Raw genomic sequence first — 17,507 nt, 5'->3', positions numbered from 1 at the left:
TGCTTTTAAATCCAGGGTGGAATTTCTCCACTAGAACTGCTTTAGGCAGAAGCAATTGACAAGGAACGGCACGGAACCATCCCGGTACCGCAGCCTGAGTGTTCCCGGTGCCGACCCGCCCCGGGGCTGTGGGCCCGTACCCCGCTCGGCCGCTGGAAGCTCCAGCGTTGAGCCAGCTCCCGGCTGTCCCGCTGCCAGGGAAAGTATTACACAGTAATGCACTTCACAACTGGAGAGCTTCACAAGTTTCATACCCAGGAGATTACGTATCATTCCAGTAGGATCGCGCTGTTGCGGTATTTCATGGCAATTCTGAGTATATTAATTCTGTATCTTGCTGGTCGGCAATTTCCATTAATTTCATGGGTACACTTATTTGGAAGATTATACTGCCTTAACTTGGCCAATCAACTTCTGAGCAATTAGATAGTCACTGTTCTTGGTATGTAAAAAATAATAAAATAATTTTCCACGCCAAGGAAGTGTGCACCAGCTTGTGATGCAGTCTGGACCCCATTCCTGGCCACATTATCCTAGTCACTGCTCCCTGCCTCTCTCCCATGGCTGCCTGAGCACAGCCCTGTCCTCTCTGCCGCTCCTAACATCACACCCTAAGTGCTGTAAAAAGGATATTTTCCTGATCCGAGCACATTTGGGAGTCTCAAGTACTCCCATTTCTGACTGGTTAGTCCCAAAACTTGTTTGTTTTAACATACAAGTGTGTAAGTTACTGTTTGAGGTGGTCTCACCTTGGAAATAGAAAAGAGTATCTGGCAATATTTGGAAAGGTACCAGCACATCCTGGTGTTAAATCTTTATTTTTGAGAGAAATATACTGCAAAGTTATCTTTTTTTGGGACACAGCACTTCAACAACTGCAAGCTTTTTAGAAAGAACACTCTGGGAATTAAAAAAAAGAACCAAGCCAAACATAAAACCAGTAACTGTCCACCTACAAAAAAACCCCAAACAAACAACAAAACAAAACCAACAAAAAACCAAAACCCCAAAACAAAGAAAACAAAACCCCCCACCAAAACAACAACAACAACAAAATAGAAAAAATCTGAAAATAGGTTTAGTTAAGGTCTTTGAGGAGATTTCAAGCATATTTACCTCAGGTAAAAGCTCAACACCACTGGATAGTTGTACAGCTCCTGCACTTACTTCTCTGTAATTACCTTTCATGGGAAACTAATGAACAAAACACTATTTGGAAGTGGAGTCAAATGTTTAAGCAAATTCAGATGTCTGTGGTAGGAGGAACTGACCAGTAAGACATATCTGAGAAGTTCATATTGTACCTTGCTCTTGAAAAAACTGGCTTGGTATGAGACCACAGCTCAGTACAGCACTTCAGGTCTGTGCTTCCTGTCCAACATACGGATTCGATTCACTGATGTCAGCAAGACTTTCCACATTTTAAACTGAGATATGTGTCCAAATATTTTTCTTTTGGGTCCAACAGATCATTTCCCATTCCCAAGGTTATATAGAATGTTCCCCACAAAAAGCATCAAAAAGGAAAAGTGAATTCCTTCCTCAGCACCCCTCTTCCTCTGAGCCAGGGAGGGCTCCTCGTGTGGGGCTCTCTGGGCAAGCAACAGGCTTTAGAGTGTTTTAGGATGGCATTTCTGGTCACCTTTGATCCAGTTCTATCCCCACATCAGGCAGACTGATGGTAATACCAATTGACAAATCCATTGAGGAGGCAGCAATATTTGCCAAAAAAGCCAATATATCTACTGTCTTCCTGATACTTTGGAAAGCAAGGCTTTGTCTTTCTTTATCCTGATTACTCTGATTCTAGCCCAAGGCCTGCCAGGACTTCCCTGCTTTTGGAAGATCCAAAGGAGATGAAGTTACACCAAAAATTCCTTGAGAGTAAGAAAGCAGAGATGGAGCAACATATTTCCCTCCTTGTAATCAAGATGAGCAGACATGCTTAAACATATTTTCCAGTAATGTACAATTTGAATTATTCTAAGTGAATCTGTCCCCTGAAACAGGAGAGATGGGAAATCACAACTCTGGTCTGCCCTTTTCTTTCTCACTTACAGCAGTGCTGGCCTGAAGGTTCCCCCTGAACACCTCCTCCTTTTTGCATTGAGGCTTTCCCTCATGCTGCACAACTACCCAGTGTTTTTCACACTTGAGGTTGTCTGCCATTAAAATGACAAACATTAAAAGCTGTGTGGTGAACTCACACAAGAGACCAGTGGAGATGCATGGTAGAGCAGCTCCCTCTAGCCAAAATTACAGCACTGAGCATTTTCAAGCCACTGTAAATGCCAGCAAACTCTAACATGAAGCATTATAGGAAGCTAATGAAAACAATTAGTTATTTAGCACAGCATTTAACGTGGTTTAGATTAAGGTAAGTCTTTCCCCTTCTCAACATCAACAGATGTGCACAGCGTGACCCAGAGCAGGATCTTTCTGGCAAAAACTCAGGCCCATTTTATTAATGAGAAGTGCTTTAACCTGAGGAACACATTGGGCAGCATCAACTTTTACCCTGAAGTGGAAAAAGACATGAGTATGAGTGGCTGTTGTGGCCTTCCCTTTGCGTCCTCCCTGCTGTAGTAGGAGCCTGATTGAGCACAGGCCCTCCCCTTACATTTGAGAATGCTGTAGGAAGAAGTGGCTTCTCTCTTGCAGGGCCCTGCTTTGCCTCGATGTGAGACCATCCCCTGTCAGTTAATTCCCCGCCTGCTTTTAGTGGCTGCTTTGGAGGGCAGCAGTGGCACCCAGCAGGGCTGTGCACTGAGCTGGTTTCTCAGAGACAGCTGTGCTGCAGCTGGCTCCTCACCCTCCAACTCCACTGGGCAGTGTCCCCTCTGGTTTTGATTTACACCGTTGTGTGCCTTTCAGGTTACAAATCCACATCAAATCAGTTAAAATCCAGCTGAGGTGCAGGTCAGTGCAATGCAGCAAACAGCACACCAGTGTCTACGACAGACTTAATGTGCTGTCTGCAAAAGAGCTGGGGTTATTGGGACATTCGTGCATTTGGCACAGCCTCAGTGTTACAGACTGACAGAAAATTGCTGAACTACAATGCTCCAACTGTATGCAGTTCTAAAACTGTTGATTAGCATTGGTCTCATCCATCCAAGAGCAGTAGCAGCAGCAGAGCAGTTTGCAATAGAGGGCAGTGTCTCTGTGCTAATGCCTTGTCAGTTCCCTTATCACTAACACAGCAGTACTCCAGTGGTGAATGTACTTCACAATCTCAAATGATAACGACTCTGTCTACTTGGAAGAAGGAAAAAATAATTGGTATTATTTGTTTACTTATGTTCTGTTTTTCATTAAAAGATCACCTCATTCACTACTGAAATGAGGGCATATCCGAAGGAAACTTGGCAGGCATTCTGCTGACTCTAGTACCGCTACTTACTTTTAGGATTTGCAATGAATAAAATTATTCTTGTCAGCTCTAGTAAAAAGCAGATTCATGGGGATAAGTTTTGCAGGCTTTTTCCTTTCTCACCATCCATTATCCAAAGAAATGACTTTTTTCATTAAAGTTTTCCTGAACCCATTTGGCAGTCTGAGACATACCTGCAGCACTCAGGAGCAGAGCAAGTGTTTTCTGCTTCAACAGACCCAGATCGATAAATTACAGTCTGAAAAAGCACTGTTAAAGAGCAGATTAAGTACTATGTATTTCAGATAGTCAAGATGGAAACCTACTTAGAAATTTCATTTTCTGGTGAGAAAATGAATATAATTCATCAGATCATAGAAAGGGGACAAAACTCCCAAACCCAAATATCCTGCAGCAAGTAGACTGAGATTTTCTGGCTCAGTATCTGTGAGCAGTGCCAGCTCAGGTTCAGTACACTGATTTATACATTTCACTATTGTATCAGGCTGGTTACCTGAAGCTTTTCAGGGCAGCTGCCTAAATAAGTGTGCAGCACTAAGGAATTCCAAATCATTTAGGAAGGTCAGTACTTCAGTTTGGACACAGGAATACCCTATGAATAACTGAAAAACAGGCTACTGAGAAAACACCACTGACAAAACCAAAATTAACCTTTTATTTTTGTGTCCCTTAGTATTTACTCTCAGTGTTCGATAGAAATCTAGAGTAAATGTGAAACTCAAAAAATAGTGACTTATCCCTGCAAAGTTTAATGTACAGGCTTAATTCTTAAAATAAAGTTTTGGGTGGAGAAAGAAGACTAAATGCAGACAGTTATTTGTCTCAGTGTTTCAATTTGGTGAGTAAAATACCTTTTCGTAAGAGTACATTAAACACTTGGGTGAAGAGAGGAGTGATCTAGCAGGCAAAGCAGGGTGTTAAAGAATGGAGAATTCAAGTCCAAAGACAGTAGCTTACACCACACTAGCAGTTTTGAAGCCAGGGGCTCAGGCTGCAAGTTATTTTAAATCCCTGATGAGTGTTTCAGTTCCTGCATCATGGGCTAAATTCAGTGGAGACAATATCAGGTGCTTTCAACATGCAGGGGCCAATTCTGTCACGCTCTGAAAGGATGCAGATTTGGACTGGAGTGCACATCTGAGGAGAGGTAGAATCATTTAATCGGTATTAACTGCAGCTTTAATAATCATGTTGCTGAAGTAGCAGATGCAAAGAAAGAACTCCAAAGACTACTGAGGTAAAATTCACTAGAAGTTGGCAGCTGCATATTATCTTATTATATCCAAGAGGCACAGAAGTGTTCTGTAGTGTTTACATGCTTCTTGAGAAAGCACCCCCTCAAAAGATACACCTGTATTCACTTCCCTGGAACTGCCTGTGGCTCACACAAAGCCTGAGAGGAGCTTGCTCACAGATAGATGTCAGGGTTTTACAAGAAACCTTGCAGCTTCTGTCCGGAATCACACACTGATTATGTTCATTTGCAACTTAGATATTTAAAGTGAGGAAAGATGTCTTTGATGGTGTTTTTTTCCTATTTTACATTAATTGATGATACTCCCTGGCCATTTCCTAATGTAGAAATAGTACTTTTTTTTTTTCTTCTTAAACAAACTTTGGAAAGTGTGCAAATAAAAGAGACCCACAAACAGCACATCTTCTTCAGAGGAAGAAGATGACTAAGCTTTTACACTTTTATTTTGCCATAGCCAGGGAAGAACCCTAAATCAACTAAAATGTAGAAATGTTTACATACAGAATGTAATTAGTACATCCTTGACACCTAAGTTCCAAGTCTTCCTTGCCTTTTGATAAAACATTTCCATATCTTTAGCCTGAATGTTGGCCTGGTTCTGGTCAGAAACAGTCTGATATTTCAAAGTGGGTCACAGTGAACTTTCCAAACATTTGTTCTGCCCTTGTCTTCCTATTATACAAAGCAGAAATGGCACGGAAGAGGACAGACCTGCATTAATCTATGTCTGTATCGCCTTTGCAGTAAGTTTTCACTAAAATAAGTAATATGTTGGAAGTATATTAATTGAATTTTGAAACATATATTCTAAAGTTAATCTGAAGTTAACATTTGTACCAACAGATAAAATTTTTTTAAGCAGCAAGATTCATTTGTTACTTTCATTCAGCTCCACTCAGAGTTCTCTAAGTTTTTCCATTAAGATTCTTTCTCTAACAGAGCAGTCTCACGTTCACTCATTTTTTTTTAATGCACATTTGGAAACAATAGAGTTTTCCTGCAATTCTATTTGTCATAAGTAGTTTAAGATGTTTTCAGTTTATTTTTAGGGACTCTTAGGAAAGTTCAAGCTAACCAGCTAAACATGTGTAAGCTCACAGCACATAAATACATTTTCTTTTCCTTTTTCTTTCCCCCCCATCTACAAAGCACAAAAGATGTAGTTTTTTGTGTACTTTAGATTGTATATGATCTTGCCAGCTACAGCACTTAATCCCACTTAGATGGAATTAGCTATCCATCTAAGTTTCTCATGGATTTAAGTGTATGAACATTTACTTCACATTTTCCATTGGTGTTTTCTATTGCTTTTATGTGCCCCTTTATAAAATAACTTCTGGCATGAGGGAGCACAAGTGCATTGTGAGATATTGACACACAAGCAGGGATTTTTTCATGGAGTCCAGCTGACACTATAACTGCTGACAACTGGATTATAATGGAAAAAACCAGTAGCTATATCCCTATACTGTTACAGCATTAAATAGCAATAATAAACTACCTGGAGAAACTGGAGTATTTGTATTTGTATAAAGAATAATTAGTTTGCATTAGTATACATGGATCAAAAACATCAGAGAAGAGTGAAGTCTGTTGCTGCTGTTTCTGCTGAGTTACTGGTTGGTGCATACATAGCAGAGACACTTTACTCATCACAAACTCCACAGTAAAGGAGTTACATCAGAATTACCAAACGCTAGAGTGGAAGCAAACAGCTTATGCTGCTGAGGAGGAACTCAGGCTGGTCAGCGTTGTCAAAAGAAAAGGAAAATGCAATAGGTTCACTGAGCAAAAACATTGCTGATTAAGCTCTGGGTGAAGTTATATGGTAATAAGTCCTGTTAATTCTCTTGCTCCTGACTATACATCAGAGGAACAAGAGGAAGAAGAAGGCAAGTGAGGGCAGAAGTGAGTGTGGATGAGTGCTCATTTAACTGGTATCCATCAGCAAGCATCACAGAGCACCCTTTCTTCTTGCTCCAGTCTGTAATAATTGGAGAAAAAGCATGGCTAGGATATGGTTCAATAGGACAGCCATTGGCTTAGTTCTTGAATTCTACCACAGTTCTGTTCTTCCATTGGGAAGTGATTATAGTCAAGGCAGCTACTACAGCTCCTCTTCCCTTCTCCTCTAATAGCAATTCGACAAAGGGTGCTACAAGTTCAGGTTTTGTGTTTAAAAAATATTGATCTTGCAAAGGCTGTTTTTGCAATGACTTCTCAAGCAATGAATGGCACTCTCAGAGACATCCTTCTTTCTGAAAATTATTTTCCTAACTAAGCAGGCTAGTTCCATAAAATGAGAGGAAAATTAACATAGTAATGATTTTCTATCTTGGAAGCAAAAAAAGCTGTTATTTTAATGAGGTCTGGAGCCCATTTTGGAATGAAAAATATTTTTCTAATTTGTGAAACAGCAAAATCTTTTCCAGATCAAAAAAATCCAACCAAAACCCAACCCTAAAACAACATACAGGAACCTTTCTGAAACCATTTGTTTCTAAAATCAGTACCCTGAAAAAGGAAAGAATCAAAAACTACATAAAAGAGTAAATAGTGTGAATATGGTGGTGATCTAAAAATGATCCTATGTTGAAATGACACATTTTCTTCTGTTTATATCCCTTGCACATAAAAGTCTATGATTAATTTATCTTACTTGATTCTGGACTTAATCTTGGTCATAACAATGGGAAGATCATCCAGAGTTTGGATAGTGGAACCCTGGAAATATGAGGTGCTGGAGGCAGAAGCCCAGAAGCCCCAGTGAGGTATTTGGCAAGGGTTAGGTCACAAACCCAAGAAAGCATTACAGCTCCTCTGTATTTCATCATCACTGGGCTCACAGCATGTGGTCATCTGGGGATGCAAACATTCTGAGGAGTTTAATTACAGCCTGTGACTCTGCTCAGACTCAGAGCTGCTCTCGGACCACATCTTTAGACTGGTGAACAGAAAGTAGTGTGTGCACAAGTCAGTGTAGAAGAGGGTGGTGGTACATTGCCATCAACATGTCCCAATGTCAGTGTATGCCAAAATATGTTATGGTAAATATATTTTAGATTTGGTGTAAAAGTACACAGATCCTTAAGAAAAGAAGGAAAATCTTTAATTGTGGTGCCAGCCCTCATTAATACATCTGCATCTGCTTTCCACAAAGTTAATATTAGCATAAATAGTTACCTTGGCTTCAGTCTCCTGGAAGTAGCCAACAGGGCAGGATGGTTATGGACATTAGCTCTGGGAATCAGTCAGACCAGGAAGCAAGTGACATGTTCACCTAGTCCAGTATCTGTACCATGTCTAAACAGAAGATTATCCCTGCCAGCTCCAACACCTGTCTGTGCTCAGAAGTGTTCCCATGCCCAGCACCACCCTTCCTGCAGGCCTTGCTGTTCAAAGGCTGGGAGCACAGGGATCAGAAAGATGCTAGAAAAACATGTACCTATTAAATAAAATAATGAAAAAATAAACATCCATTCCAATAAACAATCACCATGATTCTGAGTATTTCCACTCAGCTCACTGAGAATGCTTTTAGAAACAGCTTCATTGTGTTGGGGATTTTTTATCCCTGGGGTGTGAAAAGGCAATTTATTATATCAATATAGGAGGGAATTTGACTCTCACTTTCTTTTTTGCCTATATTTTTACCCTACCTGAAGAGCCTACAGTATTTTGTTTTAGTAGGTTACTCCTACTAGAATGTGTCTATGACATGACAGTAAAAATGGTCAGGTTAAAATTAATTTCAGACTTGAGATCTGGGTTATGCTTGCTGTCTAAATATTGCAAGTTATCATAGTATTACTTTAACATAATGTGGCATATCTCCTAAAATTAATTGTGAAATCAGTCATGAGTACACTATTTATTCAGTCAAGTATAGTATCAACTAATATTAAATTTACAAAATAATTTAGGCAAAATATGGAAACGTGGGTGAAAAATATTTAGCAAAACTGACGGAGAGGCAAAATGTTAAAGGAATTTACAAATGAGAAGGCACAAGTATATTCCTCCCACGACATTACCTGGCTGCTGCTTTTTGCATTCAGATAGTAAACAGTGAGCTGACCTCAGAACCAACAAAGAAACAAAGCCAGGCTGCAGCATTTTAGAAGTGCTTATATTGTATGTAAGCCCACACTGAGTACCTGATGGAACTTGTGTGACTGCTCTCCGTCTAGCTGTATCCAGCATACAAAAATCACAGCCTGGTGGAATGAGAGAGCAGCTGGAGCAGTTTTCTCCATGGTCTCAAGAACGTTGCAGCACAAAACTTTCCTCATGTTCTGGAAGGGAAAGTTTCCGGTGGGGCAGCTGCTGGGCCAATGCCTCCCCACGCTCTCCTAGGAACACGCTGCTCAGCACTTGTTGTGTTTGTTTCCTGCCTTTGGACATCATCCAGAAATGACGTGGGCTGGTGCAACGCTGTCTGGTGATCCTCCCCACCAATCCGTTCTGTACAGCAGATTATCTAAACTATTTCAGCCAATGTGTGGTCAGAGTGAGTAATCGAAAACTGTTTGAACAAAGCTTCTGTAATGCATTGGAGGTGGTTCCCCTGAGGCCATTTTATTTTGTATGTCTTAAATGTCAGTGCTTTAAAAAAAAACCCAACAAAATTCGAGAATGCACAATGAACCTAACCCACATCCACTTACATGCAGCCAGGCAAGGCTTAAAGATGGGTGCATAGTTACATGTTTCAATTTTGTGTTCACAGCCAGGCTTAAACAATATTTTTTTTAGTGAATGAATGAATGAGGAGTTTGCTCTGTAGCACTAACCAGTTTCCTTGGTTATGTGTAAAGTGCTTGCAGACATTTTCTTGCAGAAAACATTAATTTCATCCTCTTCTCTAACTTCATTAGAAATAACTCAGTGTAAGACAACCTGTAACCTATCTCCATTCACCAAATCAACGAAATTCATAGACTCACGATCAGAGGCTAGGCAGTATCAGCATGGTGACTGCATTACATGCTCACCATAACACGAGCAGGTGTGTGACCTGTGGCATCGCTCTGGGAGTTGGTTTCAGTGTCCCGGTTCATTGCTAACCAAGTGCTCTGGACTGTTTTAATTGCACGGTTTCATTGTTAGATTTGGTTCATGAAGATGAATCACCATTTCCAGCTGCTACCCAAGAGAGAAAGTGAGTACCAATACAGACTAAAGGCTGAACCACAAAGGTCCTACCCAGAATCTGAGCCATGAGAAGTCTTCTCTTCCTCTAGAAGTAGAAAGCAAATCATTCAATACTTTCTGAAACAGAGACATAACTGTGCCCAGTTCTTACGTGGCTGAGAAACTTGCTGCTTTGTTTCATTGTTTTTACTTTGAATTATACTTTTTTATTGAAAATAAATGAACTTGTTTACAATGTGCTCCCAGTTTTAAGTAGAACTAATGTAAGAGGCCAACATCCTCACAAGTCCCCCCAACAAAACCACATCAGACCAGGCTTTGGCTCCCTTGCAGGCATCAAGGCGTAGCATGGGAAACACGGCTGTGCTGACAGGGGGTGTAACATAAACACAGGAAAGGAGGACCCTGCTGGGCAGCGGCTGACCTCTGAAAGCACTGGGGATTCTTTGCCTCACAGCCTTGGTACATCCCCACAGGCTGCTGGCTTTGGTTAGCAGAGAAGGAGACAGTGGGAGCAATGGATAGGACTGACAGGCTTGTAAACCTCTCCCTGACACACATCTACTCAGGAGGGCTATCTGGGAACTGGACCTCACCTTTGCAATGGACAGGTGAACACACAGTATAAAATAATCAAGTCCTGACAACACACAGGTTACTCAAACTCTGCATCTGAGCAGCAGAAGACCCAAGTCCTTAGTGTTCTCAGGGAAAAGGAAGGATGTGGTCTTGGTGTAAAATCAATATTTAATGTCATTAAGTCTGTTTCTGTAACCAGTTAAATTGTAAACAGCATATAAAACAATGTTTCCAACAATGCTCTTATCATAAGCAGTTCCTCTGCAAAGCAAGTAGCTACCAAAGTGCACTAAATTACCTACATAAATATTTCCTCTAAATCACAGCTAGCTTACAGTGATTATCTGATTAGGAAAGAACCACTGCAGAATTAAATTATAGGGAGAAATTTACTGCCATTATCTTCACTTTCTTCCATACTGTGTTCTCTCCATACCAAACCAGATTTTTTTCCCTGTAGTCTATAATCAATAAAGGCTTCTTTTTGGGTGAAGGCTCTCTCAAGGAGCTCTGAGAGAACCTAGCCTGGACACAAAGGGCTCAGTACAGCGTGGAAATGTGGCTCCAAATGTTCAGTCATGTTCACAGGCTGCTGCTTCAGGGCCCAAAGTGATTAATCTACTGCAAAACTGCTTTGCTGTAAGGGTTGAGTGGGTTTGGACAGTGCTAGCCAGGAGATCTTTCCCACTGCTCTACTATACAGTGTCAACAAGCCCCTAAGGATTTGGACTGGGATGCAGGCTCCTGGCATTCTTAACTCTTTGGGTTTTGTCTATAAATAACCTTTCAGCAGCAGGAACTAATTCAATTTTCAAACCACACACATCATTAGCAAATCTGGTACAACTTAATGTGTAGACCAGATCTAAATAGCAGCATAATTTAAATCACATTATGCCATTTTTAGTGGCTGTTGAAATTCAAGTTGCATTGATTTTAGTAAACTGGCTGAAGAAACTACATTAGTTCAATTTGACCTCTTCCACTCTAAAGCTACCGACAGGAAATGCTTGAATGGGTTTACCACACTGGCTGTAATGAATCCTGGTAAATGAGGGTAACATCATAACCAATAGGCTAGGAAATATAAACATTTTCCCCCTTCTTTCTTTTTTAATACTGAACAAAACTTTTCCCTTGCAATTTCTCTCTCCTTTTCCCCCCATACAGATTAAAACACATAAGAAGCACTTAGAGGATTCTCAGGGTTAATACGATTAAATGATAACAAGCACTGCAACCAAAAACTATGCTATACTAATTCCATGTATCTCTCCTTTTTGGTGATGTTCACCCCTTATCTTCTCCACTTACAGAAAATAAGTCTTTAAAGGAAGTTGATCTTCCCTCTACCACTTCTATGGGAGTTTTCAAAACTTTGAGAAAGTTTCAGTAGGGAAATATGACTTGTGTTCATATGTTCTTGCAGCAAATGTCCTCAAAAGAATTGAATGAAAGTTTAAAATAAAATGACAGTTTATTGGAATTTCACCTTTGCAAAATGTTCATAGATCAAGAAGTAGATTTTTTTACTTAGGAGAAAAATTAATAGTGAAGCAAAATGGAAAGAGATCCTGTAGAGCTATAAACACTGCCTCCATGAAAATGGCTTTATCACAAAAGCACAGTTGTAATTTCCCCCACAGTTGTAATTCAACACTTCTCTTCTTCTTGTAATAAATGTATACTCCAATTTGCCTACAAATGCAATGGTTTTATAATAGGAAAGGGATGGTGCATTTCTTAGTGGAAGCTTTTCCTGGTGTTTTCCAGGAAGAACTTCATTAAATGCTTTCATATGATATGTGAGTACGTGGCCAGTTCCTTCTGGCTCTCCTATGAGATTTGATTACCATATGTCCTTTTAGGGAAATGGCAAGAGCAAGCCAAAATTATACAAATTCATCCATCTGATATGAGATTATAGTAGTCTCCTCCCCTAAATTAAGCAAAATGACATGCTAGGATGGAAGTTCCAATAGGAGTGTTTAAAAGCAGGGGTGGGTTCTGATTTTGTATGCATGTGAGGCTTACAAAAATGTTCTGCTTTGTTCAGGTACTTCAGGAAATCTTCCAGACAGAAGATAAAATTATGATACTGGAGAAATCCATGAAGGCAAAGGAGAACCCTCTGAAAATGTTCAAACACACTTTCAGGGAAGAACAGAAAGACTTTGCCATGATGCACCTCAATTTCAGTAAGTAAAGGTCAGACTGCTACATCCCTTCCTTCATCAGCTACTCAAGAACAGAAAATTCAATGACAGTGTAAATCAGTTTGATGAGATTGGAATTGCATTCATTACATTGTGATTCAAATTCTGGGAGAAAAAAAGTAAAATCCAAGAAGCTTGAAATAATTGAAGTAATGGGCCAAAATGTCAATGTGTGTAGTTCCTTTTAGACATTCAGTGCGTGCAGTTGTCTTTGGAATCTCTTTTCCTGGACAGTTAAGAGTTCAATTGCTTGTTGGTGGTTGATAACCTTTGGGATTCAGTCTCATGTCTGAGTTAGGAACTGATTTTAATTCCATTCTGTATGAAACACAAGATTTCACTTTAGGACATATCTATTTTAAGAACACATTATCCTGGACAGAAGTCTGTCTTATGATGCAAAATACCATTTAATGGTCAAGCTCCTTAAAAAGTTAATTGCAAATAAGAATGAGGCAGCATCCCTTACTGCCTCAACTCATTTTCAACTATTGAGTGACTCCACTTTCGCCTTGGCACAGATGAGCTCATCTGACACATACACAGGGTGTTTAGCTGGGGGTTCACAGCACAGGCTGGCCTCAGCCTGGTGATCCCTGTGCTATGATCCATTGGACAGTGTGCATCGTGTCTTTCTGGATATATGTGAAGATATCTGAGACTTTTCCATATCTTTATGAAAAGTGTAAAACTATTCTCTTTTTATTTTTGTCTCTAGGAAAATCCTACTGGATACAACAGCTTCACATACAATGAGATTATTGAAGTACATAATGCTTCAAATGAGTATTTCTATTGTTCTTCCTAAACTGTTTTATCAGCTCAAAAAAAGCTTCTATTCAAACAAGGAAATGGCAATAAATCATAGTTTATTGTACTGGCATCTTCTCACTTTTTCTAACTCCTTAAACCATAAATGTATAATGTAACATATCTTTTTTTCAGCCACATACCTCCATAATAGGATCTTGACATTTCCTTTGGCACATCCATAAATCAGATTTCGTAAGCTTCATGCTCTGCTCCATTCCGTCACAAAATACTGTTTTGGATCCAAATTCTTTTATGTCCATTTGAATAGTTTTATTCACATGGCTTTTCATATCACATAAATCATGCCTATTCTAGGTGCAGTAGTTCAGCTGCAAGAAACCAGAAAAAGCTCCTGATTACACTGGAGCATTCACTTAGCAGCTACATTTACTGTGGGAGGATATCATTTGTCACTTCTGGTGCCACCACACAATCAATTAGGCAGGCAATTTAGCTAGTATAATCATTTTATTAAAAAAACTCCAACAAATGGAACAAAACAAGATGGTTTTAAATATTAATACACAACTCCAGTTTTATACTCACTCTGAGTTTTGTTTTCCATGTCTTCCCTGAAGACCTCTTCCACAAAACTGTTGGCAGCATTAGGATGGATATGAGTCTGGTCATCAGGATTTCATATATCCAAAATACCAAACATGTTTTAATTAGGATCAAAAATGGAAAGTGTTACATTATCCCTTCTTCTTCCTTCACAATTGCCAGTGATGCTGTTGATGTTCTAAAGGGTTCTGTCTAAAAAAAAAAATGAAACTTCATTTGAAGTCACTGGAACATTAGAATGTCGCTGAATTTTTCTTCAGTGGGAGTGAAAGGACATTAATATGACATACTTAAAACCCAGAAGTACCTGGCAGTTCTGAGTCAATCTAACTCCTGCTACCTCCTAGGTTATGTAAGAGCTTCATAAAATGTCCCCCAGATACTCAGAAGTATTTTAGTCTTAACATACATGCAAGTTTTCTGTCAGTCTAATATGATTTCTAATATTTTAACCCAAACGTTTATACAAGTACAGTGTTTACTAGAAGTAGTTATATTGACAGATAATTAGAATATCTTGTCCTTCCTGAAATGCATACAAATTCTACGCTACTACAGCTCCCTAATCCAGACCAAATTTTGTTGGAAGCTTTAGCTGATCCAAATAACTGAAAGCTATGTTCATCAGATCTGCAATTAGAAATTGTAATCTTGACAGGGTATTTGAAATTTGGACACTTTTTTCCTATCAGAATTTTTGGTTGAGCTCACACCTTAAAATGTATTTTCCAAGAGACAAAATTCTGAGAAAGTAAAACCATTTGCTACTTCACTTTCTAGGGATTTTTTGCTTTTAAATTATTTATTTCTCTCATGGTTTAAAGGAAGAAGAATTCAGCTTTATAGCTCGGCTGCAATAGAGAAAGAACATATCAAATGAACCATTTCTTTATAACATGTAAATGTTATCTGAGTTGCTGTTTATTTTAAAGGAAGTGCTGATGTTGGCACTTGTTCCCTGTGTGTGCTGCCAACTTTATAGTTGAAGGGATTAGACAGAAAACAAATTAATAAAGTCTAGTTTTTCTGTAGTTAAACAACTGTGACTGTCCCAAAATCAGTTAAAAGTGGTTTCTGGAAAAGTCAATCTTTCTTACAGTCCACAGTGCATGGAGAAATTAACAGAAACAGTTTTGTCAGTATGAAGAGTTTACCAGCTCAGTGACTATGCAAGAGGATTTGCCACATCTCCATTGATAAACTGCTGGAAGCATTGTGGCCAATATCCACTCTTGATTTCAGAGCTCCATATTCAGGGATTTTCCTGACAAGTGATTCTGATTATCATGTGTCTATGCCAAATCTAGACTCTTCAGCACATCCTGCCCCACAAGTTTAAGCTATCATGAACTACACCAACACTGGCTGGTAGCATCCATCATAAATGTATTCTACAGGTATTCAAAACAGCCATGATGCTCCTAGAGAGGCTGCACAAGTGAGAGGCTACAAGTGAAGATAGCGATGAGATCTGTCAAAGCAGAGCAGCTTAATCCACTCTGAAGTCAACACAAGTGAGAAATCCTCACTTCTCACAGGTGCTGTGCAAGCAGATTGGCAGAGGTTTCATATTGACTCAGTCCAAGCCAGCTGTACAAACCCTGACTGAAAGTGTTACCTGTTTGCTTTAAAAATAGGAATGTGATGAGGGTCTGCTGCAGTTATGTGAGTAACCTGTCCCCTTCTCTTTTCTCAGGCCAATATGACACTATAGTTTAAGTTGACACTATAAACATCATACAGGCTTTAAAGAGATGTCTGCAAGAAGCGTATGATACTCTGCAGCTGCTGATCCTCCCCAAATCAAAACTGGAAGATGACTCATGTGAAGGCAAACACTCTCTTCACTGACAAGAAGTGTCAATGTGTGCAAAGTCTTCCCCAGCACCCCGTGGCTCACCAGCTTCCCTTGAACAGTGACCTTTGATACCTCAGTGCATGATACAAAGGTCGCAAATATTTCCTGATGGACAGAATTAATTACTGTTTCCTCAAATAATAAAGTCCTATAAACTGCTGGAAATTAACATCAAGCTTCTTTCCTTTAAATAACCTCATATTCTCAGCTGTAGATGCTACTAATTCAAAAAGAATTAATAGACTTATTCTAAGAGAATCAGACCATGACAAAATAACAGACAAATATTTTAAGACACATGTGAGTTTCTAGCTAGAGAAGTCAAACTGAAACACCATACTTGTCAGAATTAGTACAACACAGTATTTAACTGTTCAGGGTAATGTGCCATCTGTGTTTGGTTTTGTCTGGAAAAGTGCAGTTTAAATGCTTACCCCATGCTTACACTCTCCTGTCTAGCAATGCTAGATTTGCTGATTGGAATTAGAGGAGGTTGAATAAAGTTGATTCACAGAGGCTGAAGGGCAATTCCAGTGCTGCCACTTCAGGTACACAGGTAGCCTGTGTTCATTCAGAGGGAATCTTTTCATCTCCAGCTTTTAATTTGACTCTTCATACAATAATTATGAAGAAAATTTGTGTATTTATAAGAACTCTCTGTGACTGATGTGATATTTGCCCAAGTCTTCAAGCTCTTACCTATTTAAAGGTATGTACTTATCCATCACTGGATCTCAAGGACTTCCTGGTCCAAGACAGAACCATTGCTCTGTTGAGACTGATGACAGTGTTGAGACAAATTAGGAATGGAACTAACATACAGGAACAGATGTTCTTAAAGTGCCCTGAAATTGTCCTTCAGTCTGTAAGTCAAGACTGCTCAGCTTTCTGGTTTTCAGTGGAGCTCTGCCTCGTGGTGGGGGACAGGAGAAGGATGGAATGGGCTTTGAGATGTGACTTTTCTGGATGGCAGCTGAAACACATTAACAGTGTTAATAGTAAAGGATTAGAGAAAGAACTAGTTGGTAAAGCATCCTGGCTGTTTTGGACAAAATGGAATAATAAAGTTTTACTATTATTTGTATTTCTTCGTGGATTTACTCACTCATTTACAGAATAAGTGGCACATTACAGTTCTAGTAGTTGAGCAGCTTCCTACTACTTCAGGGTGTTCTCTACACGGCAGCTGTAGGAACACGCAAAATGCATTTTACACTGGACAGAAGCCAAATCCAAAACAATTATAGATTTGAAAGTCTCCTGAATAAACTGGCACTGTTCCTTATCCTTTGTTTTGTGTGGGTGGTGGCTTAATCAGGCTACCAACACAAGTGGCCTTGCAGAGGCGGCCAGGCTGCACGATGTGGACACGTCCCTGCGGCCAGCCCGGGTTGTCACAGCACGGCTGACACTCAGATTCTCTCCGTCAGCTAAAAGAGCTGTGTCTCCTGGCTATTGTGTCAAACCATTCACACAGCAATAAAGTTTCTAGAGATTTTAAATAATAGGAAACCATTTTGGAACACAAAATTGGGAAGTGACATCCAGGCCTCTTTCTGGTGCTCATTAAACCCATCTCACACTGACTATGCTGCATCTTGATTTTTCCCAGGATGATGCCACAGTCAGGTTGCACATGGCTATGGAGAGGGCAGGCTGCTCCATCCAGCAGTG

General features: G+C 39.8%; 1 protein-coding gene across 1 annotated transcript; it reads left to right on the top strand.

The window, feature by feature from the left end:
- The first annotated feature begins 1,856 nt into the window (after window positions 1–1,856).
- TEKT5 (tektin 5) lies at window positions 1,857–16,515 on the top strand. Its single transcript, XM_017734251.1, is given in 11 exon segments — window positions 1,857–1,884; window positions 2,383–2,453; window positions 2,455–2,548; window positions 4,422–4,511; window positions 4,514–4,631; window positions 5,709–5,712; window positions 12,439–12,520; window positions 12,523–12,580; window positions 15,694–15,795; window positions 15,797–15,835; window positions 15,837–16,515. Coding segments are annotated over 11 exon segments (738 nt in total). The 3' UTR covers window positions 15,889–16,515.
- The last annotated feature ends 992 nt before the right edge of the window (window positions 16,516–17,507 follow it).

The sequence above is a fragment of the Corvus brachyrhynchos genome, unplaced genomic scaffold (assembly GCF_000691975.1).
Source record: "Corvus brachyrhynchos isolate BGI_N302 unplaced genomic scaffold, ASM69197v1 scaffold5, whole genome shotgun sequence".
Taxonomy (NCBI): Eukaryota; Metazoa; Chordata; class Aves; order Passeriformes; family Corvidae; genus Corvus; species Corvus brachyrhynchos.
This window is presented reverse-complemented; position numbering and strand designations above follow the sequence as displayed.